Source organism: Ursus arctos, unplaced genomic scaffold (assembly GCF_023065955.2).
Source record: "Ursus arctos isolate Adak ecotype North America unplaced genomic scaffold, UrsArc2.0 scaffold_36, whole genome shotgun sequence".
NCBI classification, from domain to species: domain Eukaryota; kingdom Metazoa; phylum Chordata; class Mammalia; order Carnivora; family Ursidae; genus Ursus; species Ursus arctos.
This window is the reverse complement of record NW_026623050.1, coordinates 24915606-24928155: the sequence shown is the minus strand read 5'-3', so window position 1 is coordinate 24928155 and position 12550 is coordinate 24915606. Positions and strand designations below refer to the sequence as shown.

General features: G+C 43.4%; 1 protein-coding gene across 3 annotated transcripts in view; it reads left to right on the top strand.

The window, feature by feature from the left end:
- The window catches only part of RORA (RAR related orphan receptor A), a 700240-nt gene that overhangs the window by 598853 nt on the left and 88837 nt on the right, over positions 1-12550 (top strand). The window contains exon 1 of one of the 3 annotated variants that reach the window (XM_026518612.4): positions 3562-3745. The exons of the other annotated variants lie outside the window; for them this stretch is intronic. Coding sequence (XP_026374397.1) covers positions 3715-3745 — 31 coding nt within the window. The 5' untranslated portion in view covers positions 3562-3714. Of the gene's footprint in view, positions 1-3561; positions 3746-12550 lie in introns of those variants that run through there. 3 annotated transcript variants of the gene reach the window in all.

Here is a 12550-nt window from a genome sequence, read left to right as displayed (position 1 = left end):
AAGAAATTAATTGAATTAGCAGCCTGCCACGCACTAGAAAGGAGAATCAGGGCCTGGGTGAGACACAGAGCCAGAATGCTCTCTCACGTGCAGCAGCAAACTTTCAAATCATCCTTGTGCTGGGAGTTCCTTGGCCACTCAAGATAAATCTGTTGACCCATTGGTTCGCCATTCTCCCCAATAGCAGTGCTGTAGTGTGATTCAGTGTGGGATGCCAAACCCCATTTGGTTGAAAATCGAATATACCCTCATAAAGTATCATTGCTTTATTTAATCTCTGAGAGTGGGAAGATTGGCACCAATTGACTGGTTACATTTCAGTCTAGATATCCTGTAGAAATACAGCAGGCTTTCCTCATAGGCATTTGGGAACAACCCAGCATCAGAGGTGTCTCTCCACTTTCTTGCTAAGTGACAGACCACATGTGAAACCCAGTACATAGGGACCCCATGTGGGGCTGTTAGCATCTCTAGAGGACTCTGAAATGAATTACACGCATTTGTAAGTATGCAGGGTGCCTTCCTTTTCTGAGATTAGCCAACAGAAACATTTGAATCAGAAAGTAATGTGTAACATAATTCTATACATGGTAAAGAATTCCCATCCTGTATGATTATCTTCGTGTAAGCAATATTCCTTTTCTATTTTCAGAACACTTGGTAAAAAAATATTTAAATGGGAAGAACATATTGCTTAACACTGTTTTCCCCCATAGTAGGTACTCCATAAACGTTTGTTTATTATAATCCAAATAATTATTCCTACCTTTAATATATAGTTGGTAAGAGTTTGCACTGAAATGTGCATCATTTATGGCTCCAATTTGGTAGTATTGAAGGGGAGTATAGATCCTTTCATTCCTGTCTGATTTATTTGGTGGAGGATTCATAACTCCATAGAAAGTTTGTATTTCAAGGTAGTTTTTTTTTTTTAAACAGCCTCTCATTTTTACTTTCAAAGTTTCATGAGAGCTTTGTGTTAATATAAAGAACAATATAATACCCTGGGTTAAAAGCTGAAGACATTTAATAGAGGCATGTATTACAAATAGCATCTAGCCACACAAGAAGGTTAAGACTTAATATCTGAAATTCTATTGCTCATTATTTGTAGGACTAGAATGAAATACATTTCCAAAGGCTAAGGTCAGTATTACATTATCCTGGAAATGTCTTTGTTGAATAAATGTGTAAATATTTCAAATAAGTATTATGAGATTATATTTCTATTGGGGACATATCTATAGGATGACTGATTCTACTACTTGTAATTGCAGGAGCACACATGTCACGTTACATGTCATTCCCAATTACCGATTTCATTTGAAATGGTCTGGAAATAAATACCGATTACTAGTAATGTAAGACTATTTACCTTGGAGTCAGATGTCTGACAGGCAGGCTAGAGCTAATGGATTTGGTCATTTTCAAAGCATTGTTTTCTAAAACAGGATACTGTTTTAAAGTAACATTGCGAATTTTCTGAGTTGTGTATATGGATTCATTTGCAATGAATATGAAGAACTTACCTAGAAGCATGCAGTCCCTGATGTCTTTCCATCCTTCAATGGTACAAAGGAAAGACAATTGTACCTGGGACCTATCTACTGGATAGCTTGGCTTCACTCTTCCTTGTTATAAAGTACTTAGGACAAGAGAAATCAAGAACCAAATATGAAGGATGGTGTCAATGTAACTGAGGGGTGTTGCCTCATTGGGAGATACAGTTGCATCATGGGAAGGTGGTGTGATTTAATTTCATAATTGTAAACATCAAAGTGGGTATGGTTGATTCATTTGAAACTCTTGTCCACTTTGCTATGGCTGGACAGCTGAATTAACATGGGTAGGTCTTGTCTTCACACTTTCGTAATTTCTTATTTTTGTGGTTTTTATTTGAAAAAAAATCTAAAGTAGGGGGATGGGGTAATTGGGTGATGGGCATTAAGGAGGGCACATGATGTGATGAGCACTGGGTGTTAGACGCAACTGATAAATTATTGAACACTACATCTGAAACTAATGGTGTACTATAAGGTGGCTAACTGAATTTAAATTAAAAAGGAAAAAAATAAAGGAAAGACTCTGTTAGGATGGCTTTAGCTGAAATCAAACTTTTATAAAGCTATGGCTTGATTTAAGATACCATGAATTTTTCTGACCTTCTACATCAGGACTGCGTAAATTTTGCCTTGAAAAGGAGGCTGGAGATGGTGGGGAGTATATGAATCCTAGTTTTCTACAGAGCTAATTGTCTGCCTGTGTTTTAAATCACAGCCCAACTCAGGGGCAAGGACAACTCAGTAATATGGGGGGAAAATGCTAGGACTCTCCTTATTTAATCAGCATGAAGGCGTCAACTAATAACTATCTAATATTTTGAGTTGTAAATGGAAATACAGACCATCAGAAAAGAAAGAATTGAAGTTGTGTGAAGGAACAGTAGTAGGTATGCAAACTGGGCTTTTGAGATTTTTTTCTTGTTATGGTCTATGTTATGGACATACGGCAAAGTTTTAAATAATGCAGACTCTGGGTATGAAGCACCTGAAATTCATCCTAAAGAGATTCATCTAATAATACTGTCAAGATTTAAGTTTCCATAGGCCAGTAAAAAGGATTAAGCTTCAAAGTTCAGAGGGAATAAGTCTTAAGTTAAAATTCACGAAGTTTACCTTTCGAGGTATTTTTGTTTTCCTGCCCAAAGTGCCACAAGATCTCATTTTTTGGGTGTGAAAACTAGAGTCTTTCCCACCTGTAGATGGATTCTCTGGAGACAATGATGGATATGGAAGAGCCTGCGAATTTAGTGGCTCAAGTCGGCTGACGATTGGATTATCATTGAGGTGATTCACATAGAGTTTTCTGCTCTTATAACCCTGCTCTCCAGGGTTATAACAGTGTTCCTGGGGGAAGAGGGAGGTATAAACAAGACCTTTGGTGAAGTTGGTGTGATGGCGATTCCCAGCGAATGGGTGGGCAGAGTTCCCCCTGCCCAGGCCGAGTCTCCCAGGAAAGACTTAGGAAGCACTTACTCCACTCCCGGGCAAGGTCCGAGTGGCAGCGTTCTCCACGGCCCCATAGGGGGCCCTACCGTCCGAATAGACCTGGGGCGCTCTGGGAAATGAGGGTAACTACGGCCCCCCAGGCCAAACCCTTCTTTTCCTCCGACGAACTGGAGTATTTAAAGCCCCGGGGGCTCCGGAAAGGAAGCCGGAGAGTGGCGTCGGGTTGCGTGCCCCTTGCCCCAGGGGGTGGGGGCAGAAAGTGGTCAGGCGCGCGTTCCGCCGGGCGCTGCGTGCACAGAGCACCCTGGCGACCACAGGTGCTCTGGGAGGCGAAGAGAAGGCTGGGGGCCTGGGCGCGGGCCGGGGGCGCGGCAGGGCAGCGCCGGGCTAGGGTGCGCCCGCCGAGCCGCCGCCGCTCACCTGCCCGCGGGGGCGGGGCGGGGCGCGGCGCTGGGGCGCGCCTGCCTCCCGCCTCCCGCCTCCCGCCTCCCGCCCGGGGAGGAAGCTGAGGGGCGCGGTGTAAACAGAGCGGCGGCCGTGATGTCAGCCGGTCACATGGAGCCTCTTATGGCTCGGGATGGCTCTCGGCGGGCGGGCAGCTGCGGCAGCTGCTGCTGTGGCTCGGGCGGCGGCGGCGCGGCGGCGGCAGAGGGGGCTCCGGGGTCGGACCATCGGCTCTCCCTGCGCTCTCCGCACCGCGGCTTAAATGATGTATTTTGTGATCGCAGCGATGAAAGGTGAGCCGGGAGCCCCGCCGGGGCCGGGTGGGCTGGCTGCTCCGGGGGGCGGGGAGGAGGGCGCGCAGGGGGAGGGGTGGGCGCGCCTGCCCGAGCGCACGTACTGCCCCGGGCTGGGCGCCGGAGCCCTGCCAGGGCCTTCTGGGCCCCAACAGCGGCGCCACCTGAGCTCGGCCGCGGGATCAGCCTGCCTCCTGTAGGGGGCAAAGGCGCACGGGCTGGACCCCCCTCTTCCGCCCCCTCTGACTCCTGTCAGCCGCCCGGGTCCGCCTGGCGCCCGGCGGGGCTCTCGGAAGAAAGTTTGCTGGCAGTCGCGGCGCTTCTGGAAGGGAGGGGAGCATCTGGGGAGCTCGGAGGAAGCCGGGGACGCCCGCGGTGGGTCCCCAGGGCCCGCACCCCGGACAGCTCCGGCCTACGTAGGGAAGGCGCTGCGGCCGGGGCGGGCCGTGCGTGCGCGCCGACGCGATGTCATCCCTGGGGACTGGTCAGCGCCCCAGGCTTTGCGCCCTACCCCCTCCCCACCCCCCGGTGGCGGCCCCGAGGCCACGAGCGGCCGCGGCCCGGGAAAGTGCGGCCGTTTCGCTCTGCGTCCCGCCGCGGCTACTTCCGAAAGCGCCCGGGCCCGAGCGAGACGGGCTTCTTGAGCGTGCCAAGACTTTCTGGGCTGCCGCCCGCAGCCGCAGCGCACCCCCACTTTGATACTTTGGGTTGTGGATGGACGTGGGGAGGCAACCCTGCCCACAGGAGTCGCGGGCAGCGGTGGAAGTTAGACCGCGGTGAGGGCCGACCCGCGCGGGTTAGTCGCGGTCTAGTCTCCCCGCCCGGCCTTCCGCCCAGATCAGGATTCCTTAGCAGGCTGGTGGGGATGGCAGGGGGGACTAGTTGAAAAGAGGATTGATTCGAGGTCTTCCCAGGTGAGGGGGAAAGAAACCGAGGCAAGTCAGGGAAGTTTCTAATGCGAGAGCCAAAGTTTGGAGGTGTGCAGGAAGTCGCCTGTGCGGCCGGGAGAAACCGAGCCACGCTCTCAGGACTCCTGCAAACAGCCCTGGAGAAACTCAGCCAGCAGCACGTTGCCCGCTTGTGCGCCAGCAGGTTCCTCCGGAGAGATAATCTGCCCGAGCGGCTTTGCGGACCCGGCCGCTGGGAGCGGGGATTTAGAACCCCATCTGTTTGCGGCGCACGGGGCTCCCCTAATGCGCAGCGTTTTCGCGGACCCACACTGTCTGCGGGTTCTGCCCATCCGTGCGGGCGCCGGGAGCTCGTTAAACGGTTGGTAGGTTGAGGTTTTGTTGCAGTCGAGGATGAAGGACACTAGTTCGGCATCTGAGCTGCGCTTACTTTCGGATCACCGAGCTTTGCCTTTCTTCACGAGAGACTGGGTGGCATCTCTTTTATTAATTATTAACAGGCCGAAACGTGGTGGACACTACGATGAGCTGCTTGAGATGAAATCTTTCTATACGACGTACCCACGGCAAATTTTCTCTGTCCCTCGTGGCTTTTTGGAAAACGGGGTTTAATCATGTTTAGAATAAGCAACTGGTAAAGGAGGGAAAACCTCCTTGCGATACACGTTCTTAAGCACTTAAAATCATTTTGTAAATTAAAAATGTTGGTTTTCTTACGGACTTTTTTTGGTAAAAGAAATCTATGCTCCTCCCCTCCCCCTCAAAAAAACTTTTATGCTATTTCCTGCGTTTTATTAATCCTGTAAGAGTAAAATGACTCAAATAGCCTTTGTAGTCAAGACATTCTCTTCTGGTTTTTTTTTTTTTCCTTTAAGTTATAAAATAGATTTTGCTATTTGGAAGATGTCACTGCCAATCTTTATCCATTTTATGTAGTATAATTTGTGGTGATTGGGGGGAAGGGTGGAAAGCTAAGACTACTTCCCCTCCTGAACAGTAACCACCAAACAATAAGGAAAGTATGTTTTCATATTGTAATCTGATGTTGATGCTTCCCAGTACAGCGGATTTTGCTTTTGTAACCCCAGTACAAAGTTCGGTACTATCCCTTACTAATACAATCATGAGAATCACACAACCGCCAACATCCCCCAAAAGCTCTAGCCCACACATTTGTCTCGGAGTGACCTCTGGCTGCCATTAGATAATAGATTCATAGTAATGTGCTTTGAGAAAAGTAGTTCAGAAGTACTGGCAATGCAGTTTTTCCATAAGCGTGAGCGAGAGAGAAAGAGAGAAAGAAATAGAGTGCATCTGGACAATTAGAATATTTCATTTCCAATATCCTGACATCCTGTGTCTTAATGGGATTATCTCGCTTTGGTGCAAATTTTAACTGAAGAAAAATAGTTTGTGGGAAAATGAGGAATGCTGTAAATGTTTCCATATCAGATTTAAGGGGAAAAAAACTGGCCCAGAATCATATTAAATACTTCCCTACTGCCTCTTATTTTTAATAGTTAAATTGGTTCCATGTGTAAGAGAGTTTGTATAATTAGATTTTTTTCATGCAAAACAGAAATACTCTTTATAATATAGCATTTTGGTACATGTATGCATGTGGGTGGGGGAGGAGAGGACAAGGGACCATAAAAGAGAAACATTCTCTTTGTTGGCTGATTACTTATGTTTTTTAAACATCATTAAATCAGGCCTTTCGAACTCAGCAAAGAAGAAAATCCTTCCTCTGCGTTAGTTGTCAAATAAGTTTAGGCTTAAAGTGGTTTCATGCTTAGAAGTAATAAATCTTCATTTAAGCAACTCTAGTCTCATCTTTCAGTTTTGTTTTGTTTAATTAACAACAAAATTCCAATACCATTTGGATTGCTTCTTGGGCAAACAGAGAGAGCCAGCGATAATATCTATAATCAGGGGAGCACTTGTTCTGCTCATCAGAAAAGTGCATTGGCCAAATGTCAGGCAGCAGCCGAGTGCTGAAAGGAAATGCAAGGGCTTCATCAGTTTTCGTAGATTATATACCCCTTGCTTCATGAGTGCTCAGCCTATGCTCATGTAAATGGAGTTAGAGTGAAGAGAGGCTTACAGGGAATTTCTGTCCCATAATAGATTCTTCCCCCAGCACAATTCATGTGCAAATGCAAAACTTCACCTTCCTGCTTTGAAAATATTTTATGTGTTGGTGATTAGTAGTATTTCCAACTCGCATAAATTTGATTTTATAGTTTTGAAAAATTTGGCCTTTCATTTTACCCAATGAAATGTGAATTTTATCCCTGGTCTTATTTCAAGCACCCCATCAATGGTATCCCTTAGCTGGGATTTTTGTCCCATTTTTGTGAACTTTGATGGGTAGGATTGGGAGAAGGGTGATGGCTGGATCTTGAAAGGAGAAAATCCAAAGAGCTGCGCCACCGGGCAGAGTTCATCGGGCAAGGAGGGGTCAGTTCTTTTAAAGACAAAGAGGATCTCTGAATCCATCTGTCCATGGGAGGAGGGGGAGCTCAGACCCTCTATCAAGTAGAGAATTTTTTAAAGCACCATTGTCTTGAGGAGCCCCTTGATTTTATATATTTGAATCACATCACTTGAAATGCAAAACAACATCATACTCATACTCCCCACTTTGCCCTCAATTTGAATTGAATACCATGTAATTTCTCGATGCTGCCCAGTTATAAAATAATACAGTTTCTAAATGGAAGTAGTCCAATAGACAGACCGAGGGATGGATGGATAGATAGATAGATAGATAGATAGATAGAATAAATATGATTTATATCTTAGGGGTTATTTTATAACTAGTAGATAAATTAGTAAATCTACGTTAATAGTTCTTACCGTACTCCTTTTTCTCTCACCTTTCCCTTCCAGCCAAGTGCATCACAATTAAATGGATGAGTTCAGCAAGTAGATAATTGCAAAGCACCTGCAGGAGCACCCAGCCACTTTGTAATTTGCTCAGGGGCGTCTAAGAAAATAATATTTACAAATGGCCATTTACTGGGAGAAAAAGTTACTAGATAGATGGATAGATCAATCTGTGGAGGTAGAGTTGGAGTTCAGTTTTCTTAAAATTCTCTTAAATTATTTTAGTCATCAATAAAACCCATTGCATGGAATAAATCTAAGTACTTCGTCATAGAAATGTTTTCTGATGCATTCTAAATATTCATAGTGCTTATTAGTAAGAAATCAAGGCTGCTTTAATCTACATATTTCATATTTAGTAAGTATTAAAACCATAATTAGACTCTCAGAATCAGCAGCTACACCATGGGTATGTTTCTCTGCTTAAAAAAAAAAAAAAAGATAATTTGGAAAGATCCACCAGTGAAAACAGGTATGAATTGACATTTGACATTATCTCAAAGACCACGTATTGACCCTGTGAGGAGTGACTGACAATCTTCCCTCTCCCCCCTTCTAGATCCTCCACTGAGGATACCTCCCTTCCAGCCCAGCCTTCGAGTCATGGACTTAGAGATGCATAGTCAGAGCTTTTTTGTATTTGTTGGTACGCATGCTTTTTCTGTAAATTGTCAGAACATTATGTCCAGAGATAAGAGGTCTAAATAGACTGATGATAGCATATATTAGCCCTTGGGCAAAATGCAAGAAAGCAGTTGGAAACTTTTATTTCTGGATTTTCTTTTTAAAGTGACATCATCTTGTAAGGACGTAATGTGATAATTTTAAAATCTTTGCTCCTGTGAGTATGAAAAGCCATGTCCAACCTATTCCCTAGGTTTGCCAGTGATTTCATTTTTTGATTTTTATTTTATTGCCTCCGAAGTTTACTAGGCATTTCGTAAATACATAGATGGATGAGTTAATCTACACCTGTTTTGTACTTCATGTTTTACAAACATCCTTATCTCGTTTCATCCTCGTGGAAAGTCACTGATACTTTCATGGTTTTTGCTGAAGAAAAGTGAAGCTCATAGAGGTTATGTTGCTGTAGCCAGGCTCTTCCAGCTGATAAATGGGGAAGCAAGGACCAGAGCCCTAATTTCTACTATTTTCACAGCTGCCTCCCCTGGAGGAAGCTGTGAAAATGTCCTGGATATAACTTTGTCTCTAGTTAGTGAAAATTATAACTCTGGCATTTATAAGAGAAAAAATAGATTCAATTATGTAATGCTTTGCTGAGCCTAATATCTTTAAATTACTATTTAATAAAATCAATTTGGTACAAATGGGGTTATTCTTATTTGCTCATCATTAGCTCTCTACATCCATGATTTTCATTAAGTCTGCTTGTTGTAAGAGGATCTGGGTGAAATGTAAGCATTACCTTCCGAAAGAATACAGAGTACTACGAAGTGCAGCTAACCTGTATAACCTACCTCCATTATGATAGAATTGAACTAGAGATTTATCTGTATGTATCCCACTTACCTTTAGGCAAAGGGAGCATTCACAAACGCATCTTCTAATTTTAATATGCCTTTATGTGGAAAGCTGACGGAGCCCTGTGCTTGTGAATGCTGTCCCGGCTGTTTCCATGACAGCTCAGGGGCATGATGGTGGACGTACTCTTGAGAAATCTGTTGTGTTTTAGAACATCACACGAGAGTAAAAGTTTCCAAGTAGATAGATCTGCAAAAGCTCATTTCTTGATGGGTGTTTACTTTTCTGCCGACTGGATTGAGACGTGTTTGTCTGAAAGCAAATCAATGTTATTTCATAGAGTCTGGGAGAGAAGAAACCTTAAAGTTCACTCAGATACGTGTCCTGTTGGCATTTGGTTCTCCACAGCATTCCTGCCAAATGGTTGTCTGGTTATACTTGGACACCTTTTGTGACGGGCAACTCACTATTGTTCGAGATAGCTTATTCCATCTCGAATTAGAAGATTCTTCTTATATCAAGCATAAATCTCTTCTTTGTATTTTTAATCCCTCGATTCTGATCCTTTCTTTTGGGGCTGTGTAGAACATATTTAATCCATCCTTCAAGTGAAAGATTGTCAGCTATTTGAAGACTCATGGTATGAAACACACACAGCTCCGACCTTAATCTTTGCTGTCCCTCTCCACTGTGCTCGTTCTCGGCAGTCTTCCTGCAGCCTTGGTCAGTGTCTTTCTTCCTCAAGCATACTTAAGTTTGTCTAGAACCTCTGGAAATTTTATTGCCAGAAGTGGAACCCGAGCACCCATTGTGGTGTGATTGACTCAGCACTTAACCTACCACGTAGTAAAGATTAAAGATTTTTAAATTTTGTTTTAAATTTTTTAAGATACATAGGTTAGACTGTATCTTGAGGCCATTGCATGACTGGTCTGTGTGATATGATTGTAATTTGTGAAAGTCGACTTTTGACCTATTTAGAAATGCTTTTAGGTGAACTGAAGTTGGCTATTAAATATCTAGGAAAATCAAAGATATTCTAAAAATAATTAATGGAACATGAGAAGCATTTATGAGGTTTTCCTCCAAAGTAGTGTCAGATCTGAGATAAGGCTGCCCTCTAGTGGTTACTTATTCGCGGAACGCTAAAAGCCATAATGGTGCCAGTGAATTTCCCATCAGGCTTGTGGAGGGGGTCAAAGGTTGAAATTATTTTCTCACTTGCTGTGGGGCGTTCTTCATCAGATTCCAAAGTGTAATGTATTGTTTTAAATAGTTATTAGAAATGTAACTGTGGTGGTGATAATGAATTTCAAAAGTTTGCTTGGAAGATAGTAAGGGAACTTTTAAAGCCGAATTATAAAATTTTGTTTGGCTCCATATTAAATTTTAAGATGTAAATGAGATTTCGCTTATGAGTAAACAATTATTATGACCTTTACGGTAATCCTTGTAATTTTTTTTTTTGTTTCAACAGTAATTCTATTCCCCAACCCTCAAATAAAACTTAAAAAGAGATAAGTCATTTTGATCTGCATTTTCCCTTTTTAAATCTAGAACTATTTTTTTTTCCAAAAAAGATAAACATTTAGAAAGACGTAAATGATTGTAGCTTTTTTCAGCAATAAAATAATTTTAAACATGGATGCAAAACTATCAACCACTTGATTTATGAAGACTTGTGGTTAGAACATTTGGTTCATATAAGTGTAAGCAATTTGCCCAAAATATAGAGTATATGTTACATAGGTTTTTAGAACGTCATATAGAGTTTATGCTTTAAAACACTGCACAAAACAGAAATAAGAATACATCTCTGTAATTTTTAGGATAAGTAGATCATACGAGTGAATTGAAGGCTCAAATTTCGGTGGCATATCAAGTGTGAAACAGTCACAAAACAATCTGATTTCTGTGTTGGAATCAGGAAAATAAGTATTGATCCTTTAATATCATTTAAGGAAATGATGCCTTGCAGAAGAATGAAATTAAAGGTTTACATGAATTTCTCATTGCTCAAGAAGTCAAGGCTTCAAAGCCGAGCTGGAATAACCAGGATAATAATAATGACAGGTAATCACCAAGATTTTAAAGGATGACAGTGCTCCCTTGTTCCTACTGGAAAGATGAAATCGCCTCTTTATGTGAAAAACAAGGAGCCGGGGAGAAAAAGCAAGGAGAACGTGCTGTTTAAACTTTTCCATCATAGAAATAAGATAGTGGTTCAGAAGTGAAGACTTGTGGTTAGGTTTCAGATCAGTTATTGAAGCAAACCGTTTTTTAAACTACGCCGCCAGGAGTGTGATTCTTCACCACATGACAAATATTCTCTTTTTCATAGAATGTTATTTTCATTTTTCAGTTGTTGGGGTTTCCCCCCCCCCTTTTATTTGTTTATTTCATGTCACATCCTGTGCAGAACACGGGGCATAAACAATTAAATAAGTTTGTTTCAGCAAATACATATTAAGTGCCTCCTGTGTGCTGGGTTATAAAGGGGCCACCTGTGTGCTTTTATAGAGCTGAGACACCCTCCTCCCAGTTGTGTCTCTGAAGCCGTGAATCAGCGTCTAAAAACTGCACGGAGAGATTGGCAGCCACACTTAGCCAGAGACGGCTGCTTTAAGACCGTTGCTCTAAGGTTTGCAGCTTCCACGAGCGACATACCATTTAAAATAATGGAGAATTTGCGACACACACGATGAAATGGTATTGTAATTGGATAAAGCCAATCATTATACTTACGTGCAAACAGGATTTCCTTCCAAATAAGCCATAGGTTCGTTCTAAAATCCTGCCTCAAGTAGGGTTCTGAAACTTGAGAGCACAACTCATAACCCGGAGAGTCTGTTCAGAGGCAGATTCCCACGTCCCAGCCGAGAGAGGCTGATTCTGTCCATTTCATCCTCCTGGCCTGGGAATGCATGGGTTTAAAAGTGTCTCGGGTGTTTTTGATTCAGGTGGTCCTCTCGCTTTGTGAAACCTCGGCCTCACCTTCCAGAGCTGGGATGGGCACAGGGTCCTCTGGCCCTTCGGTGGTTCCCAAATAGCGTTGATCTTCACAGTCAACTGGGAAGCATTCAAAACATAAACTCCCATTCTCCACCACTATCTGCGTGTATCCTGCTTCCGATAGTCTGGGGTGAGACCAAGGAATTTGAATTTCTCAAAGCTCCTCCAGTGACTGGGGATCTGGCAAGTTTGGGAAGCATTGCTCTGGTCGTTGACTAGTGCAGACAGTGAAGCTTAGAAAGGTAAGTGGTATTAGGATAAGTATGAGCTTTCCTTGAGGCCACCGAATCTCCTTTCAGGGTGGAAGAGATGCCCAACATGAGCAATTTCTGCCTTATTTGGATGTTATTAACACACTTGACATAATCTTCTGATTATTTTGGCCATTCTGTACCAGCGCGTGGGAGGAGGTGGGCAGACTCCACGTCTGTTACCCCAAGTGGCCCAAAGAGGCAGAACACCCTGAGACTTTGGTGTGGGAGGTGCCAGTGATACTTTCCAAACACTGTATGCC